We start from the raw sequence: 24965 nt of genomic DNA on the forward strand, positions 1-24965 counted from the left end.
GTGGAGTCTTAACCACTGGACCACCAGGGAAGTCCCAAGATTATGTGCTTTCTTTATTTTACTTTTTGCGGTACGTGGGCCTCTCACTGCTGTGGCCTCTCCCGTTGCGGAGCACAGGCTCCAGACGCGCAGGCTCTGCGGCCATGGCTCACGGGCCCAGCCGCTCCGCGGCATATGGGATCTTCCCGGACCAGGGCACGAACGCATGTCCCCTGCATCGGCAGGCGGACTCTCAACTACTGCGCCACCAGGGAAGCCCTATGTGCTTTCTTAACTAACTAAATAATTTTTTTTAAAAAAGGTTAACGTTACCAATGGAATTTAGACATGGCTCCAAGTCCTGGGGAGCTGGCTTACTGATGCATAAGGAATTGCGAAACAAGTAAAACTTACAGTCCTGTGGTTATGCTTATCTGTAATAGCTAAGATGAAATAAAAAGAGTGCTGGGTGGGACTCTGATGCTAGACCAAGCTCAGATTTCAGCGAGTCTGAGCTTCGGCCACTGTTTCAGAGCCACCCCCAGAGGAAAGAATTATGGCAGGGACAACAGAAAGTACCCCTAAGGCCTCTGGTCACCAAGAAAGTAGTCAACATGCAGGGGTGGGGGAGGAGGGAGGCAAAACTAGGTAACTATTGAAACCAGGGGGTATAATGTGAAGGAGTTGTTTCATTTTGTGGATTGGTGTCATCAGCTTCCTGAAATATTAGCTGGGAGTCCAGGTGAAGGCCATATGGTATTCACTGTGCTGTTCTTAGACTTTTTCTGTTGGTTTGTAACTTTTACAGGTCTGGAGGAAACAACCCCAACAAGCTCTTCCCGTCTTTCTGAAGCAGAGTCACAAGCAGAGAAATACATTGGGCCATGCTTTGCGATCACAGAATAGCTGCAACCGCTTCCACACCCAAAGCCCAGAAGAGTGAGAGGTTGAGGGATGCACCTGGAGGGTGCTGGACCACCTCATGGGGCAGCCAATAAACTCTCTTACGCCTTAGCCAGGTTGAGCCAAGTCCGTCACAACCAGAAGTCTCCACAAGAGCACATTTGCTCCCACTTCCTGATGCAGCCAGGCTCAGTCAAGTACTCCCTCTTCCCCAGAAGAATCATAGTGAAGAGAATTTTCCAGACCTCGAAGTCCTACCCTCAGCCAGCTCACAGATGGCCACCTGCTCTGCAGAAGGCACTGAGGATGCTCGAGGCCAGCAGGGCACACGTTCACAGCAGCAGCCCAGGTGTGAAGGATGCCTGAAATGGAGGGGGGTGCGCAGCACCTCACCTGAGCCTCCTGGAGGGTGAGGACCGGTCTCGCACCTGTCTCCACAGAGGGGCCGCAGCCTCCCAGAGTCAGCCCACACAAGTCCAGATCCTGCCTCAGGTGATCACACTTTCCAGGGGTGTGCCATCGTGTTTAACTTAACATCACCTTTAGGATGCTCATTCCCCAAGGAGTAGAGTGGGATGAGTAATGCAAGCTTGCTGGATTTTCTGAAGGACTGAGGCAGATTGGTATATAACGACTCAGTGAGGCACAAAGTGCTATTGTGCTAAGGTACCACTGCACACAGAGAATACTCTGCAACTGGGGTAAATCATTTCACGAAGCGGGTGGGCCAGTTCCGGGGAGAGCAGGCTCAGGCAGGGGCTCCTCCCCCCGCCCCACCCTGGACACAGACTTCAACCCACAGACACTCCCACTCGCACTTTATTAAGTACGGGAGGACTGGTTACAACAGGGGTGGAGGTGGCAGGGAAGGCCCAGCCCCCAGCCCCACCATCACTGGCACGCAATAATAAATAAATAGCTGGGGGTGGGCGCGGGGGAGAGGTGGCACAGCAAACACTGACAGCACGCGGGGCGGGCCACAAAAGGCCCCCTCCCAAGCTGTGACCACCGTCAACACTGGTCTGGTACCGTGATCAGGGAGGGTGGGGCTCTCAGCTACAGAAGCTCCCAGAGCCACCAAGTGGCCCCCTTTGTGGAGGAGGGGTGTCTTCAGCACTTGGACCCGTATTTATGAACAGAAATCTGGACCCCTGGCTGGTCCAGTCAGACCCAGATTGTCAAGAGGCCAGTCTCTCAGACTTCTGGATTGTTCTATTCAGGATCCAAGAGACTAATGGGTCATTATTACCTAGGGTCCTGATTGGTCTACCAAGGACCTAGGACAAGAAAGGGTCATTGTCGCTTAGGCTCCCAACTGGTCCACTCAAGACCCAACAGCAACGAGTCACTATCACTTAGCCTTCTGATCGGTCCATTCAGGGCTCAGGACAATAATGATTCATGGCTACCTAGACCTCTGATCGGTCAGTAGGAACCCAGGGCCAGGACCCAGGAGCAGGCAGAGCCCTAGAGGCCCCAGGGAGGAGGTAGGGGATTAAGTGCTCAGGGTTGGGGGAAGTCCTCACAAGGCAGCAGGGCCCAGATTTAAACAAGCGGAGGTCACAGGGCAGGATATAAGGCCACCTGGCTGGGTCAGGCCAGGGTAAACCAGTGGCAGGGAGGGGGCAGCTTCTGGGACAGGAGAGTGCCCAGCCACTGCTGGAAGGGGGTCCAAGGGCCCTGACATCTTCCCTGGGTTCCAGCCCCACCAGGGTAGAAACTGGGGCCAGGGAGCTGGTAGCCCTTAATGCAGCTCTTGGCCCATCACCTCCATCTACAGGAACAGGGTGAGCAAGGGTTGCAGCCGCAGTTGCTGGTCAGGTGGGCTCAGTCCTCCAACCCCTCCATCATGTCCGCGATGCTCTCCACATAGTAATGGGGCACGAGGTCGTGCTGGCCAGCTGCGAGGTAGGTCTGGGCCTCCTCCAGACGGGAGACGCCTGTGAGCGTGAGCACGGTGGTCATGCCACAGCGGTGGCCGAAGAGGATGTCGGTCTCCAGGCGGTCGCCCACCATAAGTATGCGGCTGGGGTCCACGCTGAAGTGCTCTGTGATGCACTCAAACATGTAGGGGCTGGGCTTGCCCACCACCAGGGCCTGGCGGCCTGAGGCTGTCTCTACGGCAGCAGCCAGGCTCCCGGTGCCTGCAGGGACATGGAGACTCGGTTAATGCGGGTGGCAGCGGGGAAAGCATCCAGGCCCGGAAACTGGAATTCCCATCGAGGCAGCTTGGCATGGGGGTCAAATTAGGCACTGAAATGAGTTAAAAGGCCACCTGCTTCCAAGTCTTAGTGTAGGGGTTAAGGGCACAGACTCTGCAACCAGATGCCTGCATTCACACCCCACCTCCACCTTTCTTGGGCAGGCTACTTAACCTCCCTGTGCCTCAGTTTTCCCATCTCTTGTATGGGGATATCAATGGCAGTATCTCACGTGGGTATTGTAAGGCCTGACTGAGCCACTGCATTAACCGGGCCTGGCTCAGTCAGCCCTGCGTGCCGTTCACAAGTTTACCCAGGCGGCCACACGCCTTTGGGCAAGCCAACCTCTCTGAGTTTCCCTAGACTCACTGGAAAGGGGGATCCAAGTAATGCCTACCTTCAAAGAGGTGCTGTGAGCACCACAGGGGCAAATGCTTTGGAAACAGAAAAGCCCTTAACAAACAGCAGTTGTGGTCATTGCTACAAGAATGTGTGCTCCTGGCATCAGAAACTGGAACAGCCCTTTTGGAACACAGCAGGGCACAGAAATGTTCGCACCTCTGACCCAGTCAGCCTCCACTGGGAAAGTGATCACAAGGCGAGAATTCAAACTGGAGACAAACAGCTACATGGTTGAAGATGTCCGTGGCCTCAGTAACTAAAATAAGCAAAACTGTGGAACACACCCAAGTGTTTAACAATACGAGGACTGTCTAGAAAAGGCTAATTCCCAGCCCAGTACCATCCTGTCCCACACAATGAGTCCACTGTGCCCGTCTCAGGGGTACATCTTTGTGCCAGAATGTTCTACCTTCACACTAATGATGAGCACATTCTAAAGTGCCAGGGGCTGTGTGGGAGCTCATGAACGCCCATTTTACAGATGAGAAAGCTGATGTTCAGTGTCGTTAAGTAACTTGTCCAGGGTTGCACAGCTTAATAAGTGGCAGATAAAGGATATGCCTTCAGGTAGGTCTGACCCAGACACATGCAGGGCCAGCCTGTACGGGCTTGGGAGTGCTGAATGTTTCATTTTCAGGAATTCTGAAATGAGTTGGTGGTTAAACAAAGCCACTATTAAAAGTCAACTTATATAAACTTAACAATCAAGTGAAATATGTTTAAAACAAAGGTAATAAATTCTCAAAACTCATCACTTCCTAATTATTTTACCATTATCTATGCTCTTGAGGTTACTTGCATCCTAATGATGGAAATATTACAGAATGGCGTGTACATATCTTCCCAACCCCATGATAAGTGACTTCACGTTGGTAGGCTGAAATCAGCCACAGTGGGGGGAGTACTTACACCACAGAAATTGGCAAAAGGCATAAATCAAGACTCTTCCAGTTCCTAGACATCAGTACTCCACTGGTCTGACCCCAAATGCTCTGGGCCTCCTGTCTCCCTTCTCATAGGGGATGACACTCAACTTGATTAAGCCCAAGACACAGAAGGTGCACAAACAGGAAGAATCCTCAGCCCTGCGGCCCCCAGATGAGGAGGAACTTCCTTAGGATCAAGGCAGAGCTGGCCCAGAGCAACCCTGTTGGGAAGGTCTCCCTGACCTCTGACCTAGAACTCGCCTGCTTGTTTTCCTGAGAACTGGGTAGGGAAGAAAAGCCATTTGCCCTGTTAGTTAGAAATTCCTTCCAGGATGGGAAGGGCTCAACTGCGTCACCCCAAAGTGATTTTCTCAGCTCAAGAATGGTAGCTCTTTGGGCTTCTCTGGTGGCGCAGTGGTTGAGAGTCCGCCTGCTGATGCAGGGGACACGGGTTCGTGCCCCGGTCCGGGAAGATCCCACATGCTGTGGAGCGGCTGGGCCCGTGAGCCATGGCCGCTGAGGCCCACGTGCTGCCAAAGAAAAAAAAAAAAAAAAAGAATGGTAGCTCTGGGGACTTCCCTGGTGGTCCAGTGGGTAAGACTCCGTGCTCCCAATACAGGGGGCCTGGGTTCGATCCCTAGTCGGGAAACTAGATCCTGCATGCATGCCGCAACTAAAGATCTTGCATGCCACAACTAAGACCTGGCACAGCCAAAATAAATAAATAAATGAATAATAAATATTAAAAAAAAAAAGAATGGTAGCTCTGTTAGCATATTCCTTTCCTTTTTAAAATAAATTTACTTATTTATTTTTGGCTGTGTTGGGTCTTTGTTGCTGCACGGGGCCTTCCTCTAGTTGCAGTGAGCAGGGGCTACTCTTCGTTGCTGTGTGCAGGCCTCTTGTTGCGGTGGCTTCTCCTGTTGCAGAGCATGGGCTCCAGGCGCGTGGGCCTCAGCAGTTGTGGCACCCGGGCTCCACAGTGCAGGCTCAGCAGTTGTGGTGCACGGGCTTAGTTGCTCCGCAGCATGTGGGATCTTCCCGCACCAGGGCTTGAACCCGTGTCCCCTGCATTGGCAGGCAGATTCTTAACCACTGAGCCACCAGGGAAGTCCCAGCATCTTCCTTTCCTACCAGGTCGGAGCCGATCCCTCTTGGCCCCCCATGTCCCACCTCACTCACTCAGCCAATATTACTGAGGCCCAACTATATGCCAGGCACTGTGTGAGGCACTGGGAATAGAGCAGTGAATGAAGCTAAGATCCGTACCCTGGGTGAGCGAGCATCCAAGCAGGGGAGTCTATGAACGTAACTGTGTCCTCAGACCACTAAATCCCACTCTTCTCAACAACCTGTCATCCAAGGCTGGCGTATGTTTTGCTGGTGATGTATTCCTAAGACAACAGGCATTTCTATTTGCCATCTCAAGTGGCTGCCACATGGTAGATAGGTAAACACACAATTTAGGAGACCCATAGGGACTGGGGAGGGGGAACTGGGGTGAGATTAGCATTATTTCAGATTTTATGCATATTGGGGCCTTTATTAGTGTTTTTAATCCACTTTCAAAGCTGCATGATTCAGTTGTGCCCAAAGAGGACACCAGCGCTGTATTTGTTAAGCTCTGTCTCCCCTTCTTGGCTGTGGGAATGACCAACAGAGCTGGCGGGCAAAGCCAGATGGGTGGTGAGACCCAAGGGGCACGCGTGGGCAGGGCCTGGTCTCTCCCCAGCTCCTCCACACCATCCTTCCTGAGCCCCTGGGGGAGCTTCTGAACCCAAAACCTTAACCTGAGCTTTGAGGCCTCCAAAGAAACTCACTTCATAGCATGGCCTAGGGCAGGCAGGAGCTAGTGCAGCTGGGAGCCCTGACCAGAGCCCTCACCTTGGATTTATGGGGAAACTGAGACTGAAGTGGTCATGCAGCAAAGCTAAGACGGGCCTAGAACTATAAGATTCTCAGCCTGGAACTGGTTCTGCCATGGCTCAAGCCCTGTTCCATTCCCTAGTGCCCTGTCCTGCAAGATGCCTCCTCCAGGAAGCTTTCCCAGATCTCCTCAGCTCTAGGACCTCTCTGCCACCCATCTTAATACTGTGTCTACTCCTCAATCGATCCCACCCTGCCCTCCTAGGGTTCGGTATCAATCGAGTCAGGGGCCAGCAGGGAGTGAGTCATGGAGATCTCACCCTGCCCTCACCTTACTGACTGGTTGTCCACACACACACTCACTACTGTCAGTTAGCCTCTGCTACCACCTGCTCTTGTCTAACTTGAACCCTCCAAGATGTAGGAGGCTCACTTGCTCCTGCTTTCTCTGCAGATCTGAATTCCCAAATGACAGCAGTGAAGAGTGCCTTGGATGGAGGGGGTGGGGTTTAGAGGCTGGGGGTAAGGTGGCCTCAAGAGCCAAGTTCAGATCCTCTTGCTCTTTCTTGGGTGGCTCACTTCCCTTCTCTTAGCCTCAGTTTAACTGGGAAATGGGACAATAACTTCCATCTCCAGAGTAATTCTGAAACTAAATAAGACACCAAGGTGCTTCATAAAGCTCGGTAATAGGAGAGGTCTTGGATACAATTTACATCATCTGAGCACCTACTGTGTAGCAGGCACTCATCCTGATCACTCTCTCCTCAGCGAAACTGTCATGGTTACTATTCCCATTTTACACCCAGGGCAGAGATGCTCAAAGGTTATGTAACTTAACAAGATTACAGAGCCCTGGAGCTGGAACTGGAACTCAGGTCAAACTCCATCCACCTTCTGTGCTCCCCGCACACCTGCCTTCAACCTGCCGCTAGAAACTCCTGTTCCAAACCTCCAACGGTGGCGGGGGGAATCCTTCCAGGCTTTGTCCCCAACTCTCCGACCTCACCCCGATGGCGGGTGGGGAAAATGACAGGAGCCCTTGAGGCTGGTTCAGAAAGGCTAGGATTGGGAGTCGGGGCCCTGGATTCCGCCTGCAACTCCTTGAGCCACAATGGGCCTCAGTTTCCTCATCTGTCAAACCGGGACCCCACTGCTGCCCCTCACAGGGTGACGGTTGCAAGAATTACCACATGTGGACATGAAAGCATCCTGGGCTCTTGCTGGGTGGGGACCGCCCTCACATCCCTCCTGTTCCCCACCTGTCACCGGGATACGCCCCTTCCCCACCCCACTCGCAGGAGTGGAGGCATAAGCGCCCTAGCTCAGTTTCCCCGCCAGCCCCGCGCTCACCGGGAGTCCGGCTGCCGTCGCTGAGCGGGTGCCACGGGTCGCGGTCGGTGGCCACCAGCAGGCAGTCGGGGTCGCGCAAGTGCGCGCAGGCCTCGCTCAGCTTAGCGAAGGAGAAGTGCTCGTCGTAGCCCACCAGCACGGCGCGCACGCGCGGGGCCGAGCCCGGGTCCTCGTCGGGGTCCCCCGCCAGGCGCAGCCCCGCGGCGCGCAGCTCGGCCCGCAGCCCCTCGCCGCCCAACACGAACACCGCGCCCTGCGCGTCCGGCGGCCCGAGCAGGCGCTGGCGCAGCAAGCGCGCAGCGCACAGCGCGGAGCTGAAGAGCTGCTCGGCGCGCAGCCCCCCGAAGCCGAGGCGCGCGAAGCGGAGGGCCAGCTCGGGCCGCGCGCGCCGGCTGTTGTTGCTCACGAACAGCGTCGCCTTGCCAGCCCGCGCCAGCCGCTCCAGCAGCTCCGGGGCGCCCGGCACGGCGCGCTCGCCGTTCCACAGCACCCCGTCGCAATCGAAAAGGACCCCCTGCGCCTGGCCCAGCACGTCGCGCAGGGTCGCGCCGCGCAGCCGTTCGCAGCGCGCCATGCAGCCGGCTGGCTGCCCGCACGCTCGCGCCGCGCCGCTCTCTTTCCGCGAGCACGGCGCGCTCGTCCGTAGCTGGCTGGTTTCCGGCACCTGCCAATCGGCGCGCCGCAAGGGAATCGCGGCCGCCACCGAGGGAAAGAGACCAACGACGGCCTAGCCTGGTCCTTCGTCACTCCCCTTAGTTCCGCTGGGCCAGTAGTCGCTGAGCTTCAGCCCTAACTAGCTTCTTACAGGGATGGGAGGCTGAGAGACTGACGCTCCTTTTGACCAATAAGGGGTTACAAGTAGAAAATATGGCCCGCTCCGCGTTCCCCAGCCAATCAGAAGCTTAAGACGGCTGGTTGCTAGGAGGAAAACAGATCCTAAAGGAGATGTTATCTTTGGGTCAAATCTCATTGCTCTCTGAACCGTGATCATACCAGTTACGAGCGAAGTCTTGAGAAGAGTGTGGGTGTGTTGAGGAGAGAGGCACACGGTGTCCTCTCGGACGCTGGAGCCCTTGGTCTAGACCAGTGGTTCTCCACTCTGGCTGTGCGGTGGAGTCCCCAGGGGAACGAATTTTTTTTTTTGAGATATAATTTACATACAGTAAGATGTGTACATCTTAAATGTACAGTTCCATGACTTAAAAAAAATATATTTATTTATTTTATTTATTTTTGGCTGCTTTGGGTCTTTGTTGCTGTGCGTGGGCTTTCTCTAGTTGCGGCAAGTGGGGGCTACTCTTCCTTGCGGGCACGGGCTTCTCATTGAGGTGGCTTCTCTTTATTGGGGAGCACGGGTTCTAGGCGCGCAGGCTTCAGTAGCTGTGGCACACGGGCTCAGTAGTTGTGGCTTGCGGGATCTAGAGTGCAGGCTCAGTAGTTGTGGCGCACAGGCTCAGTTGCTCCGCAGCATGTGGGATCTTCCCAGACCAGGGCTCAAACCCATGTCCCCCGTGTTGACAGGCGGATTCTTAACCACTGCACCACCAGGGAAGTCCAGTTCCATGACTTTTGAGAAACGTTTTTTAAAAATACCAATGTGTTGCAGGATCCCAGAAATTCTAGTTTAATTGTTTTGGGTGAGACCCGGCATTTCAAAATTTCTTTGCTTTTTTAATTACCCAGGGATTCTACTGTGAGGCCAGAGTGGAGAGGCACTGGGCTAGAGGCAGTCTGTCACCCGAGGACCCTGGAGCGGGAAGGAGACAGAGCAGCAGTAGCCAGTTGCCCAGGGCAGTGATGGGACCCAGCTGCCTAGGTCCCCACTTGGGGAGGAATGTGTCACAATTCTGAGGTGGTCTGCCAACCTCTGAGAAGGTTCTGAAGACGTGTCTGACCCCCAGGAGCAACTGGAGCTTCAAAGACCTGGGAAAAGCCACACCCTGTCACTCAGGCTCTGAGGCTGATATTTTCTGTGCCTCAGTGCCCTGGGCATTTGCTCCTGGCCTTTGCATAGGTGGTCTCCTTTGCTTGGAATATTCTTCCTTCTTCCCTTTTTTAGCTGGCCAGCTCCTGAAAGACTCCCCCTCAATATCACCTCCTCCAGGAAGCCTTCTTGGCCTTCACCCCCCCACACACACACACCAGTCTGGGTTAATTGGCTTGCCCCTAAGTGTGCTAACATGGGTTCCCAGTGCCATGACACTTGATTCTTCTTCTTTTTTTTGGCCTTGCCACGCGGCTTACGGGATCTCAGTTCTCCAACCAGGGACTGAACCTGCGCGCTCGGCAGTGAAAGCGTGGAGTCCTAACCACTGGACCATCAGGGAACCCCCATGACACTTGATTGTAATTGTCAGTTCTGCCCGTCCGTTCCCAGGAGCTCCTAGGGCGTAGGGCTGAGTTGGGACCTAGCCCAGCGTCTGGCACAGAGCAGCCTCAGGGAATATTTGAGGACAGATCCATCCCTGCTCCACAGGGGAGCCTTCCCTGCCTTCTCCGGGAACAGAGAACACCACAGGTTGGGGGAAACAGCAAGCAGTCATCACTTATAGGGCACTTCTGTGTGCAAGGGGGGTACCTTGGTCTTTACAAGTGTGTCTCTTTTAATCCTCAAACCAACATTTCTGTGGTGGAAGTTGTTAAATGTTTTCACAGATGAAGGAGACTCCAAGAAGTTAAATAAGGAAGCTCAGGATGTGAGGGACTGATCCAGGCTCTGGAATCAGGCAGACCTGCGCCAGGTCCATGCCTCACTTGCCACGTGACCTTGGTCATTTTCTGAGCTTCAGTCTCCTCACCTGTGAGAGGTAATGGGATTTACTTCCCTGGAAGAGGATTAAATGGAAATCATGCATAGAAAAGCACAATGGGTAGCACAGAGTAAGTGCTAAAAATGTTGGCTGTTATTATTTCAGACAGGGAAAAAGAAAGGAGGCAAAGAATAGGTAATTTTTTCCCCTTTATCAAAGTGGCTTCTTTATTTCAAGAACAGAAAATAAAACTATCATTTGGGCAGCTGCTCCAGTTTTGTCCAAAATAATTTATTTACCAGCCTTACAAAAAAATATGTTGGCAAGAGAAAAATAAAAGTCCCGTAGGAGCAGGCAAGCGTCTCCTTCCTTCCGGCGGCTCCCCTGGGACCCTGCCAGAGAGTGGGGAGTTGGCTGAGGGGCGCCCCCAAGCCCAGGGTGGAGCCAAGAGTAAGAGGTCTGGAAGTGGAGGACTGTCCTGAGTCCTCCTTGCCGTGGGGGCCGACCCAGCGGACACCGAGGCACTTGTAGGCAAAGGCTGGAGGCCCTCACCCCCTTGGGAGGGGTGAGGGCTGTGTCCTGGGAGGACAAGGTGGGGAGGAGGGGATGCTGAGGGCTGTCGGGGAGAAGCCGCCAGCTCAGTCGGTCTCTGAGGCGAGGCTCCTGGGCCGGGGCTGAGGGGGGATAACCGGGGGAGTGGGGGCCCTGCCTGCAGCCTCAGGGGCCCCTCCCTCCTCTGCGGCCGCCCCCAGGTCCACATCGGCAGGTGCGCTCAGAGAGACTGGGAAGAGGGAGGCTGGCCCCGGGGAGGCAGGGCTGGGGGAGGCTGGTGGGGGCCGGCTCTGGCGCCGGGCAGGCTGGGGGGCAGTGGGGGGCAACGGGGGTGGCACCGTGGGGGCCCGGAGGCTGCTGCTAACCAGACGGCGGGGCAGAGCCCGGGGGGTCGCAGGGCTGCCAGAGCCAGGGGGCGGGGGTGGGGCTGGAGGGGAGCCGCGGGTGCTGGAGACCTGGGGGGGCGGCATGGTGGGTCTGGCCGGCGCTGGGCGCTTGGCTGTGGAGGAAGGAGAGGGGCGGTTAGGCGTTCACACTGCCTGCGGCAAATCCCCAAGCTCGACGCCACCTTGGGATCTTCGAATCTGCTGTATCTGCCGTTTGCTCTGCCGGGAACAGTTTCCACGCTGGCTGCTCACCATTCGGGCCTCGGTCCATGTCTGTCCTCAGCTAGAGGGCCCCTCCCCCGCCCTGCCCCAGTTACTGGCATATTTTCCAGTCGTATTTTCTTCACGGGACTTCTTGCCCTCTGAAATGATCTCGTCAGTTTTAATTCTGCTCGATTATTGCTTGTCTCCCTGACTAGAATGTAAACTGAGTGAGGCCAGCTGATGTCCAGCTGGCTAGCGCAGTGTACGTGTTCAGTACAGAGCTACTGAATAAAGAACTGCTGCCTGTTCCACCTGCCACCTGGGTCCTCCTCACTTCCTCTCAGAAGCCCACCAGAACTGCCCCACCCCAGCGCTCAGATGCCCCTGCACAGTCCAACCTCACAAGGCAGCCGAGGGGCTAGGTGGGGCAGGACATCTGGCCCCTGGTCCTAGCTCTGTCTCCACCCACTGGAGGGCCTGGGCAAATCACTTGCCCCCGGGAGCCTCAGTTTCTTCATCGGTGAGATAAGATGACAGCCTTGACCTCCCAGGGCTGACGTGAGGACCAGTGCAGGTGATGCTGTGACCGTCCTTTGACTTGTGCTCCAGTGAGCAAACATCCTGCGTGCACCCCATCCAGGAAAGGTGGCTAGAAGCCCCCTCCTGTAAGAAGATCCCTGTGCGACCTGCCAGCTCCTGCTGATCCAGAGGCTCCTGACGCTGCTCCACCTAGTCCCATCCAGGTGGAAAACTCTAGAGCCTCCTGGGCTGGGTGTCCCAAGTGTCCTAGTTACCCTGGCAGACTCTGCACCTGAACCCTCGGCCTCCTCACCTGCCTGGCTTTAGGCCACCTGAACAGGTGAACGCACCAAAGGGGCTCAGAAGGAGGCTACCAAACCACCACCACCACCACCACCACCACCATCCTCCTTCGCTGTCTTTTGAAGACCCCATCCTCCCTCTTCACTCTGTGATCCCTGGTCTTCTTGAGGGACTGAACTCCACCGCCCCCAACACTCAATCGCTGACCTTTATCGAGCATTTACTGTGTGCTGGGTATGGGCCAGGCAGCACCATTTAATTCTCCAAACAGCCCTACAAGGCAGGTGCAGTTATTGTCCCATTACACAGAGGAGGAAGCTGAGGCACAGACAGGTGAAGTCACCTGCCCAAGGTCACAGAGCTGGAATCTGAACCCAGAGTGTCCGGCAGCAAACCTGGGCCCTTAGCCACCTGGATTCCTGGTCTCCCCCAGCTGTCTGAAAACATGGGACAGTCTGGGATTGCCCGGCCCCTTTCCCTGCCCACCCTCTGCCCCCCTTCTCCTCCCACAGCCAACTCACTCCTCCGAGCCATGTCCTCTGTTGGGGTCGCTGCCTCCAGGGAGCTCCTACTGACCTTGGGGGAGGCTGGTCTGGGGGGTGCCTCAGACTCTGCCCTGCGAGGGAAGGAGAGGGTCAGGGTCAGCCTTGGCCATCACCCAGAGGACTCCTGGAATCCTGGGGAGATTTCCAGCCAACAGACTGAGTTTGGGTCCTCCCAGGAGTTGTTCTCCACCACTTTGTGGCTGGGCCTGGGATCTGATAAGATGCTTCTGGCATGGGCCAGAGTTTGTATCCACTGAGCCCTGGCTGCTGTGTGACACTGCGACAGTGTCTGAGGTCCCTCATGTGACCAAGATGTGGGGTAGAAAGCAGGGCCTCCCCTGTATCTCAGCTCTCAGCCTCCATGTGACCTTTACGGGATGTTCTGGCCACTAGAAGCCAGAGAACGGACGAGAAGCAGGGGAGGAGGCCAGGGCTCATTCCTGGCTCTGCTCCGTTGGCTACTCCTTGGGGAGGCCTTTCCTGAGCGCCCCCCTTGCCTGACTCCTGTTCCCTACTCGACCCCCCGACCCTGCTCTACTGTCCTTCATAGCACACATCACTGCCTGACATTATACTGTGCCTTTATCAGTGTTCTGGTTGATTCTGTCTCCCCACTCCCTGGAATGCGAGCTCTAAGGGCAGCATTTGTCTGTCTTGCTCATCTGAGGAAATTCATGGTTTGGGCCCCAGCAGTCTGTGATAACTGATCAATACCCGCTGGGTACGGAGGCAACGTGGCACCGTGTTAAACCTCCCGATTTAAAGGATCAAAGAGAAGACTGGAAGGTACAGAATTTACACATTCCAAAATGATCAGTTCCCTAGTTCCTTAAATCTCCAGGGTCTGAAACAGCGCCTGGCACACAGTAGGTGCTCAGTAAAGAACCATATAACACAGAAGGGAACACATCAGAGGTTGAGAAGAATATGCCTCTCAGGTCTCTATCCTACCCACTCCAAACTGGGAAACCTGGTATTTGGGATGAAAATATGATAATTATATTTCCTAAAATGCTACTGGACACCCTGAGAGATGGTGTCTCAGGCTAGGCATCTCAAGGCCAGGACAGGGGCCATTCATACCCATCAGTCCTTACCTTTCCTTGAGAGCCACTGAGGCTGGGGCAGGGGCCGGAGCCGGAGCTGGTGCAGGGGCCGGGGTGGGTGTGGCAATCGATGGAAGCTCCTCGGAAGCCGGCCTGTCGCTGACCTTGTCCTGGGGTGCAGGCGCTGAGAACAGGCCTGACACGTTGAAGTTGATATCTGCAGACAGAAGGGAGCAGATCTGAACTTACAGAGCTTCCGCAGGCCTCCCCTCCTCAGCCGGTGTTGGGACCACTTTCCCTTTCTCCGGATGTTGTCTGGACCATGTTTCGCCTTCCCACTCCCAGGTGGGCCTCACAAGAATCCCACGAAGCAGGCATCATCATCCCCATTTTACAGATGAGAAACTGAGGCTCAGAGTGGAGGAGCCATTTCCTCCAGGCCTCGTGGTGAGTTTACAGGGTTGCCAGGGACTGAAGCTGAGTCTGGAGGGCACCAAGCTGGGCAGATGAAGGCACAAAAAGGGACACGTTCACAAAGGCGGGAGCTTTACCTCCGGGGAAGAGGGTGTCTGCATTCTGTATCAGAGCCTCGACCATGCCCACCACCTGGATGGATGAGACGGAGGCTGCGTCCAGCTGGGCCAGGTCCCTGGGACGAAAAGAAAGTGAAAGTGAGTCATCATTTAGCAAAGTCTAGTGACCCCAACTCTCTGGCCCTGTGCTGGGCACTGGGGACACAAGGACCAGGTGAATAACAACCGCTCACGTATCACAGCTCTTTACAGTTTACAAAACATTTCTCCGTTTATTATCTCATCTAACTCCCAAAGCAAACATCCTCAATGTCCGTCTAGTTTCTCTCCCATTTACAGATGAGGAAAGGAAGGTCCAGAGTGACTTCCTAAGGCCCATCTCTGGAAGGTGGGGGGCGGGGAGGGGGCGCGCTAGAATCAGATCTCTGGGATCCCAGCTCCCCGTAACAGGCCACCAAGCACCCCATTACTGCCTTTACCCAGAATGCCTATCTCCAAAGCCCCATGGGATCCACGATCCCTTTGGCTGCTCGTCACAGCAGCTTTGACAATTGCAGCTGCTCAACCTACTCCAAGGATGGGGAAACTGAGGCCCAGGGGAAAGTAAGCAGCAGATGTGGGGGGGGAGGGGACTGCCGCCTTCCCCCCAACCTGTGGCCACTCACCCTTCTTTCTCAGGGGGCCACAGCAGGTTGGGCCCCAGGACAATGGCGATGTTGCTGGGTGTCATCTTGTTCACCTCCTGCGCCTCGGCCAGCAGTGCCAGGAACTTCATCAGGTACCTGGGGCGTGGGAGGGGCACTTGGACCAGGGGCAGGGCATCTTGGGCCATGAACACCCATGGCGGCCCCCCAGGACCTGAGACTTCTCCAGCCTGGGATTGCCAAAGAGTGGCAGACACCGCACAGGACATTGAGGAACATTTTTACTAGTTACATTAGCTGACCTACTGAACACCACCTACGTGTCAGGCACTAAGTTGAGAACCTCCAGCCACCCTAGAGTAGGGACTGTTATGCTCCAAGTCTTCCACATGAGGGTGCTGAGAGTTAACTCTGTGCTGAGAGGCACAGAGAGTTAAATGGCTAGCCTAGGACCACATAGTGGCAGAGGTGGGATTTAAAGCCGGGTGGTGTGGCTTCAAGGTTCAAGGTGTGTGTTCAGTTCGATGTCTAGTATAAAAAAAATACAGTTAATACATCAAAGTGGTATTTTCAGAAATATTGCTTAGGACAAGGATACCAGCCCACGGCCCTGAAGTGGCAGCTGGGCCTTGGCTGGGGGAGGCCTGGGTGTGGGCTGGGGGCTCACCTGAGGTTGCTGAGGTTCTCACGGGGCAGGCGGCTGCACACCTCCTGGAGGGCCTCCAGCCGGGCTCCTGGCTCCTTCAGGCTGTGGACGGGGGAGAGACCTGGTGAGCCTGCCCTGGGTGGCCCCTCTGTAGCCTCGTCCTCCCCAGCACCTGCCCCCCGCCATCCTCACCTGGCTGCCCTCATCCAGTCATCATAGAGGTCAAAGGTCATCAGGGGCTCCGGCAGCTCCCGCAGGTAGGACTTGAGGGCACCTGGAGTGGTGGCGGGGGCTCAGATGCAGCCCTCCAAGCCCCCAACTTTACCCCCAGGCCTCAGCTCTCTCCATGTTAGGAACCTTTAGCTCTTGTTCACACTAACGTGTCTAGGTCTGATCATTTCTTTGGGCCACGGGCCCTTCTGAGAAAATGATGAAGCCTAGTGATGTTGTCCGCAGAAAAACATACACACGTTTCAGGGGGCTCACCATGGACCTCAACATTAAGGACTCCTGTGTCTCCTCAGATGTCTATCAGGCCTTAAGCCAACTATCATGGGATCATTTCAGGCAGCTTCAGGGAAGGGATTTGGGGGGAAGGCTCTCCACCCAGGGCTCCTCAGAGCAGGTACCTGCCACAGCGTGGGGGTCAGAGCAGAACTCCTGCAGGCTGCAGGGGTCCGAGGCCATTGTCTGCTTGAGGCGCTTCAGCACCGAGGCCCCGGCGGCCAGACGGAAGAGGCCCTGAGGTGCGAGAGGGGGAAGGTGGGGATCACAGAGGGGTGGGCGGGGCAGGACACCCCGGTTGGGAGGCCCTGGCCCACTCATGGCCTGGAGTAGGCCTTGGGGGCCCACTGGGCTGGTGGGCAGAGTGAACACCACCGTATTCGTGGTTCCTCTCGACTCTTAAGGTCTAAGATTCTGAGCAAAAGGGGAAGTCTAGGGGCTTCCCTGGTGGCGCAGTGGTTGGGAGTCCGCCTGCCGATGCAGGGGACGTGGGTTTGTGCCCCGGTCCGGAAAGATCCCACATGCCGCGGAGCGGCTGGGCCCGTGAGCCATGGCCGCTGAGCCTGCGCGTCCGGAGCCTGTGCTCCGCAACGGGAGAGGCCACAACAGTGAGAGGCCCGTGTACCACAAAAAAAAAACCAAAACAAAACCGGGAAGTCTGGGAGGAGCTCAGAAAAGTCGTGGGGAGACAGGAGTCTGGTTAGGAGTGAAAGGGAGATAGGAGGCCCAGCAGGACTGTCCTGAAGCCTAGGTCTGCCTTTGGGTGTGGTCCACCTCCTAAGGGTCTGTCCTTAGGAAAGCAGCCGATACACTAGCACGACCGAGGTGCAAAGGACGGATGAGGGCAGCGTGTGGCTGTGACTCACGTGGAGTCTCCGGCTTCACCGCCACTTTCTCACCTGCTGGGCACGTCTACCCACTGGCCTCTGCCTCCCCCTTGCAAAATGGAGCCAATGAGGGCTCCCACCAAGGGTTATTGGGATAATCCAATGGAACAAGGAGCGCAAAGGGCTGATGGCACAGTGCCCGGCCCACGTGAGCATCGTTAAGTGGGAGGTGGTATCACTTCAGCAGCAGGAGGCCACGCCTTCTCCCGGCACCTGTACGCTAATGGTGGTGAGATTACAGGTCCCAGCGACGGGCAGCATGTGGGAGGTGTGGGACCGAGTGAGGGCCCTGGTGTTCCTTCCCCACCCACTCCAGTGAGCCCCACCTCTTCCTTCATGCCCTCAGAAAGCAGCATCATGACGCAGGCCTCGATGGGCAGGGCGATGTCCCGGCCCAGCTCTCGCAGGTGGGTTCCCAGAGGCACCCCATACACCCTGGAGAAGGGGGCGGCCATCATCGAGGGGGAGGGGTCTGCAGGGACGAGACAGATCAGCGGCCCAGGGTCCTCCCACCTCTGAGCATCGAGGTCAGGGCAGACAGGGGCATCCCCAGACGTTCTCAAGGGGCTACCACCTCCCTCCTGACCACCCATGCCACACATCCTGAAATTATCCAACACATCTCTTGAATCCGCCCACCTCCACTGCCCCCACCCCAGTCCGGGACACAGTCACCTCCCTCCTGCCTCCTAACAGGGTTCCAGTCCTGCCCCTTCATTCCATCCTCCACGCAGCCGCAGCCGGAGCAATCTCTTCATCGCAAATCTAATTGAGCGCTCCCCTGCTCAGAACGCATCTCTGGCTCCCTGCTGCCTTTCGTGATGGAGTGCAAGCTTCTTAACGTGCCCCAAGCAGGGTGGGGGTCAGGGGTGGGGGTCGGGGCCTGCCTGTGTCCCCACCTGTTTGGCTGTGGTTCTCCCTCAGCTCAGCCAGGGCCGTGTCCAGAGAGCTCAGAGACTTGCGATGGTAATCGGCCTGAATCTCCATGAGCTATGGGGACAAGGGGGCACCCCCGGGGGGAAGTGAGGGAAGCTGAGCCTCCCCCAGGGGCCACAAACGCAGACCCCTCCCTCCCACCATCTCGCAGGGGGTCTCAGTGGCCCCGGAGCTCCGGGTGGCAGGAGCCTGGTCTTGGACTCACGTGGATAAAGTGGTTGGCATAGGTGTCCTCCTTGGTGGCAAAGTGGTACAGATCGGCTAAGTACTCGTCCTTGGGGACAGAGAGGGGAGGGCTTATACCAGCGAGGCTGGGGCCCAGCGGGGAAGCTTGGAGAGGATAGCAACTTGCCCAAGCTGTACGGGGAGGGTCACAACCAGCTCTCCTCTCTCTGCTTACGGTTTGCTCCTGGGGCCAGCCCGCAGGGACCCCTTTGAACTCTTGGGGGGCTTTTACAGCTTCTAGTCCTCTTCTCTGTGTCCCTATATCCTCAGCACAGTGCCTTGTGTTACTCACCCCTCATTTGTTCACCCGCCCTTCATTCATTCATTCACTCACTTAGCAAACGCACTGAGACTCCGGTGAACAGGCGTCTCTCCCTCCCAGGTGTTATGCGTATGGTATAGACAGAAGTGGCTACAAGGTGATGGCTAAGTACACAGACCTTGGAGCCTGACAGCCTGGGTTCAAATCCCGGCTCTGCTGCTTCCTAGCTATGTGGCCTGGGGCAAGTCACGTCACCTCTCTGAGCCTCAGTTTTGCCATCTGAGAAATGGGGACAGCACCCACCCGTGCCACCACCACACATGCAGGAAGCCCAAGTGCCCCTCACCTTGCACTGCTCCACCTTCCTCTTCAGCTCCTCCTCCTCCTCCTTCAGCATCTCCACCTTGTTGGCTGTGGTGGTGTAACTGCCCGGGCCGCCGCCCAGGCCCTGGCCACTGCCTGAGTTCTTAGCTGCCTGACTGAGCCTGGGGAGAATCCCAAGGTGGGGTGGTTACGTCCCCATCGCATGTCCAGAGCCAAGGGCCCCTCCGTAGGCCTGACCACATAGGGTTCCGGAATTTATAGATGCAAATCCCAGAGCTGAACTGGCCTTGGGTCTCTGCCCACCCTGGGCAGAGTGCTCTGGCGCACCCCCTGGTGGTGGGCTTGGCGATCATGGCCAGGCACCTCCAGAGTGGAGGGTGGGGCCCCTCCCGCCATCCGGGGATCTTGGGGGATCGTTTATGGCTGTCCCGGGCTTTGGGCACCCCAGCTGGCACAAGCACGTGCACATACGCGCACAGAGGCACCCTCACATGCACTGTCCCCATATGTCTTCTTAAGGACCAGGCGTGTGCACAAGGACACACACTGTACTCAGTGGGCCCTGCAGCGTCCTCCTGGTGGGGGAAGGGCCTCGAAGCTCTGGCCACATCCGTAGGCTGAAGCAGGCGTGAACCTCACCTAGAGGCTGTGGCTCCCACCTGCTCTTGAGTGTGTTCCAGTCAGACACCAGCTTCTGCAGGCTCTTCTTGTGCTTGAGGATGGCTGGCAGCTCCTCCTGGGGGCGGGCACAGGAAGGGTTCAGCGGGCTGCGGAGGTGGGAGCTGGAGGCTGGGGACGCTGGGGGCAGAGGGAGGGGACAGGGTCACCTCACTCAGCCTGTTGAGCGGCTGCAGGACGTCCCGCTCCAGGGTCATCTCAAACTCAGCCAGGATGCGAGCAAGCTGGTTCTGAATGGCACAGCTCATCTCCAAGGCCTTCCTGTGGACACAGCACCCAGTGGGCCCAGGCTCCCTCTGGAGAGACTGGGCAGGGGGGCCTCCTCCCTCCCCATCACCCCCTGTCTCTTCTATCTCTCCTTCGTCTTCACTGAGCCCAACGCCCTTGCAGGCCTGGCCACCCTCACTGACCTGGACACTGTTCCCAGCCCGGACACTGTTCCCAGCCCAGACACTCTTCCCAGCCTGGTCATCCTTCCACCGTGGATGCCCTCCCTGACTGGGACCCTCTCCTGACCCAGATCCCTCCTTGGCATCTCCAGGTGAGGGCCAAGGTCCCTGTCCGTGCTCACCCCATGCTGGAATCGGGGTCCAGCTCCTTGAAGCTCTCGGCCATCGTGGTGGACAGAGCCATGAGGGGAAGCTTCTTCTGCAGGGAAGGGCAGGGCCGGCTGTGAGCGTGAGCGCGTGTGCTCGCCCACTGGGTTGCTTCCACGCCCCTGTCTGAGCACCTGGCGAGTCTCCTAGGGGCAGAATGCCCAGCAAGGCCCTGGGCGTGGACAGGGGAGGCGGGAACCCAGGAGGGCCACGGACACAGGTGACAGTAGAAGCAGGAAGATGACAAGGCACGGTGGAGGTGACAGCTCCCCGTAACCATGTACAGAGCCCCCACCCATCTGAGGCCCCCCTGCCCCCTCCCAGAAGCCACACGATTGGGCAGGAAGGAGTCATGGACCAAGTCCCATCACTGAATGGAAAACTAAAAACAGAGGGCATGGAGCTTGTCCCAGTTCAGTTAGAGGGAGGGCGGAGGAGCCAGGAACACAACCTCAGAGTGGGCCCTCTCCCCACCGCAGGGCATCTGTGGCTGACCTAGCCCCTGCGGACCTCAAAACCCTCCACGGTTCCCTATTGCTCTGGCCACACGGAACTGTTGCCCAGTTACAAGTTTGCCCCCCACATTCCTACCTAGCGTTGTAGAGAGCACCAGCTTAGGTCAGGGAGACCAGAATTCGAATCTCAGTTTTGCCACTTACTAGCTGTGTGACCTTGAGTGGGTCACTTTACCTGTCTCTGTTTCCTCCTCGGTACACAGTGCTAATAAGGGCAGCCTCCTCCTAAGGTTGTTTTCACATTCAGTGAGGCAATGCATGGAGATATCCTAGTAACAGACTAGCAGTAATCAGTCCATAAATACTGGCTACTGGTTAACACCAGTGAGTAACACTCAAAATCCAGCTCAAATGCCACTTCTTTCAGGAAGCCCTCACAGACTGCCCAGTTGTGAGCACCTGCTCTGGGTGCTGATTGGACAGAGAGGTTCAGGTGCTGTCAGAAGCCTGGCTGTGGCTCAGAAGATTGGTGCAGGCGGGCGGCGTCAAGAAGGGGATGGGGAAGAAATAGGACCTCATGAGTGGGGTGCCGGAGGAGCCTTGGGACAGAGCAGTCTCCACCCCCTTGGTGCCAGAGACTCAGACTAGTGGGGAGACCCCAGCCCCGACCCCGCTGCCCCACTGGACAGAGGTGTCCTGCCCAGGCCCCTCCTCCCTGGGACCCCCACTCACCACCCGCTTGTCCATGTCCGCCCCGCTCTGGCCCTGCAGACAGGCCTGCAGCCGTTTGTGGACATTGTGGGCTGCTCGCTTGGCCGGCTCCAGTCGCTGCTCCACCTGGGAGGGGGTCCAGGGGTTATGGATCGTGGGGGGCTGTTGTCCCCCATGCCCCACTGTCCTGTTCTCCCCCAGAGCAGGAACTGCCTTTCTCTTCCCTCCTCCTGGGGACCCCATTGCCAACAGCATTGGAATGACTCAACTCGGGCCCCCAACTGGCATCCCTGCCTGGCCCTCTGCTGACAGCCTGCATGGGCCTGCCCTGCCACCCGCTGCCGGCCCAGGCACATACCTGCTGCAGGTCCTCCCCCAGGAACTCGGCAGTCTCCGGGGTGCTGCAGGGGGAGACAGCTTCTGCTGAGCTGGCCCAGGTTAGGAAACCCCCGCCTCCTCCTGCCCCCCCACTGCAAACAGGGCACCTGAACCCCAGATGCTTCCAGTGCCCCTCCCAGTCAGGCCGCCCTGGGTGGCCCGCCTGCCTCATCCCCGTCGGAACACATTCCATGGGGGCGGGAATAGGATACCGGGCTTTTTCCTCCTCCACCCAGGGCTGTGTCCCCAGAGAGGGCGGACGAAACCGAAGCGGGGACCGGGGGCGCCTCTCTCTTCTGCTGACCTGGGGAGAGGAGGCCCGGGCTGCCCCAAGAACAGGAAATGTGCGAGCTCAGACTCCTGGGCTGTTGGTTACAAAGGGCTCTGGACTGTGGTGGTGGGCAGGTCCTGGGCCCCTGCCCGGGGACACGTGGGGACAGGCTCCGAGCAAGTCGGCCTGACTGCCCACGCTCATATAGGCATCTGTGCCACTGTGTGACTACAGCAGGTCTGTGGACACCCAGTCCGCTCCCCTGAGCCCAGAGAATGAGAAACTCCCAGCGCAGGGGGGAGAGGAGAGAAGACAGGCCCTGGGAGCTCCCCAAATTTCCGCCCTCCACACCACCAGCTCAGGGACTGTGGTGGGAATGTGGGGATGTTTCCACCTGAGGCTGAGAAAAGCAGAAGCAAGACAGAGAAGCAAGGACGCTTCTGGGCTGGAGGACGGCGGGAAGAGGCGCAGGGCAGGGCAGGGGGGCCCCTCCTCCCATCACTGCCAGGACCCTATCTCTGCTGCTCCCCCAAGGTCTGGGCCCTGACCATCCCTCCCCCGCAGGCAACCAGAGATGGTTAACAGTCCCCCCTTGTACAGAGGGGACAAGTGAGGCCAGGGAGGACCGTCCACTCAGGGGCTCATGGAGACAGAGAAGACCCAGCATCCTTGATCCTCCACCCACCCTCCAGTCAGGGGTAGGGGTGCCCCTTCCCCCAAAGGCCAGCGCCTGCCCCTCCTGCTCTGGCTAGGAGAGGGGATGGCATTCAGAGGGAAGAAAAGAGGTGGCCAGTCAGAAGGTGGCTGTCCAGCTGTCCTCAGTCTCCCCCCGACCTCCCACCTCCTCTAGGGTCCTGCCGGGTGAGAATGGGACTGGAAGGGAAGGGGTTGACACTCACCGTCCCAAGCTGCCCGTGTGGGCCAGCTGCCGCATGCGATGCAGTTGCCTCTTCATCATCTTGGGGGCGGGCTGGGGGCTGCGGGGTCACGGTGGGGGTCGAGGGCCCGGCAGCCCCCGGCCCAGCCTGCCTCTGCCCGCGGCGCCTCTCTCGCCCCGGGTGGGTGGGCGGCGCTCTCCGCTTCCTGGGCCAGCCGCGCTCTCGCTGCAGCTCACTCTCTCCTCCCCCGCTGGCGACTCCGCCCCCGGCCCCCAGGTCACTCCTCTCTCCAAGTTTGTTTTCTCGCTCTTTCGCGTCTTCCGGGCCCCCCAAGGGCGCCCCCCCTACGGTCCCGGCGAGTGTGGGTCCGCCGGCCGCCTGGAGATCCACAGGTTGTGCGCGCGGCCCCTCCTCCCCGCTCCTCCCCGCCCAGCCCCGGTGGCGGGAAGCAGGTAAGCCCGTTCCTGCCACCGCGCCTGCCCGGCTTCCTGGGTTCCTGCCCCACCCTCCGGCCTGCAAGCCCTGGGTATAAATAACCTTGGCACCCTCTTAAAGGGAAAACAGCGTTCCATGTTTAGGAGGCAGCGGCCAAGGACAGGCCCATCTAGGCCTCCCAAAGGATGCTGTCCTAGACTCCCTTCCGGAAGGACCTCCTGGCCACCTTGAGCTAAAGGTCAACCCCTGCTCCCCTGCTGGAAGATGGGCTGGAGGCTTTGGCTTCCTGGGGCCACGCTGCTGCAGCGTGCCCTTGGACAACTCCCTGGAACTCTGGACTCACTGTCTCTAATGGCCTGTGGGTCAGCTGTCCTGACGCTGCCCACCTGGAAGAGTGGATAAGACACTCCTGCCTGCTCCTCCAGTGCTCCCATCGCCCTTTTCACGGGGGTCCCCACCACCCTCCAGCCACAGCGAAACCTCCCAGAGCAGTTCCCTGACACCCTGCCGTCCTCCAGCCCCAGCCACGAGTTTCCGCTGTCTGTGAAATCCCTTCCCAGGCAGACTTCCTCACTCCCTGCCCTAACTTCTTGTAAGGCAAGGACGTAGATACTGCTCTGACCTCCCCAAACTCGGTACTGTAGTAATTTCTTCGGCTCTCCACCCAGAACACACTGGGACCTACAGCAGATGCTCCGTAACTGCCAGTTAATACAAGATGAGAGCCTTTGGCAAACAGTAGGCTCTTCTTACTCTGAACCCCTGCACCCCTTGGGCATCAGGAGCTCGGGGGGGGGGGGAGAGGGAGGGGCCTGGGGTAGGTTCCTAGCACGCCTACTGCACTTTGCCTTGTTGGAGTTTCAGTTCAGTTTGAGGGTTACTTGAGCACCTACTGTGTGTGGGTGGGCAGACTGGGCACTTCTGAGGGCAGGACCTCCCCCTCAGACATCTCAGTGTGCCCCGGGCCCAACATGGGCCTGGCACACAGTGGGCACGTGCTGGACACTGGCCACCCCTCCGACTCTCCAAAGGGAGAGCCAGGCAGACCCTGGTGGGATGGGGAGGGGCTGCAAAGGGAACCCGAGTGTGGAATCCTGGCCGGAAGTTGGGAGGCTCCTGGATCAAAGGCTTAGGCCAGGATGGGGGGATTGATCCCAGGCTAGGTTTCCTTGCCCACTTCCCCTTCTCCCAGCTGGAAGGCCCCTGGAGGGGGGATTCTAGGGCGGGCAGGGCTTGAGGAATGCCTCGATGGAGGGAGACATCAGAGTCCAGTATAGACTTGGCTTCTGTTTTTTTATTTTTTTTTGGCTGCGTTGGGTCTTCGATGCTGCGCGTGGGCTTTCTCTAGGTGCGGTGAGCGGGGGCTACTCTGCATTGCGGTGCGTGGGCTTCTCATGGCGGTGGCTTCTCTTGTTGCGGAGCACGGGCTCTAGGCTCACGGGCTCAGTAGTTGCAGCGCGCGGGCCTAGTTGCTCCACAGCATGTGGGATGTTCCTGGACCAGGGATCGAACCTGTGTCCCCTGCGTTGACAGGCAGATTCTTAACCACTGCGGCACCAGGGAAGTCCCGACTTGGCTTCTTAAAATGTGATGCTGCGCTTTGCAATGTCTGGGTTCTAGTCCTGGCCTCTCCACCTCCCTCACTGGACAGATCCCAGAACTTGGTGGTG

The 24965-nt window shown here is 57.5% G+C and overlaps 1 protein-coding gene across 6 annotated transcripts; it reads right to left on the reverse strand.

Annotated features, from left to right (window-relative positions):
• Positions 1-1683: 1683 nt before the first annotated feature.
• Positions 1684-23343, reverse strand: LOC132529614 (chronophin). Of its 6 annotated transcripts, none has more exons than XM_060166353.1 (18): positions 22882-23343; positions 21692-21734; positions 21355-21459; positions 20143-20219; positions 19721-19832; positions 19553-19629; positions 18916-19054; positions 18288-18356; positions 18046-18136; positions 17473-17618; positions 16385-16496; positions 15948-16029; positions 15777-15857; positions 15131-15247; positions 14484-14581; positions 13984-14149; positions 12863-12957; positions 1684-3026 (listed from the first exon to the last, which is right to left on the reverse strand). In XM_060166353.1, the coding sequence occupies exons 1-18, from the start codon at positions 22938-22940 to the stop codon at positions 2710-2712; spliced, it is 1986 nt and encodes a 661-aa protein (XP_060022336.1). In that variant the 5' UTR covers positions 22941-23343; the 3' UTR covers positions 1684-2709. The 6 variants fall into 6 exon arrangements, with proteins under 6 accessions (XP_060022336.1, XP_060022334.1, XP_060022335.1 ...); XM_060166352.1 differs by lacking the exon at positions 1684-3026 and adding an exon at positions 10570-10769 and having other exon boundaries at positions 12852-12957; positions 22882-23342; XM_060166349.1 differs by lacking the exon at positions 1684-3026 and adding an exon at positions 10648-11428 and having other exon boundaries at positions 22882-23341.
• Between the last annotated feature and the right edge of the window lie 1622 nt (positions 23344-24965).

This window comes from Lagenorhynchus albirostris, chromosome 11 (genome assembly GCF_949774975.1).
Source record: "Lagenorhynchus albirostris chromosome 11, mLagAlb1.1, whole genome shotgun sequence".
NCBI lineage: Eukaryota > Metazoa > Chordata > Mammalia > Artiodactyla > Delphinidae > Lagenorhynchus > Lagenorhynchus albirostris.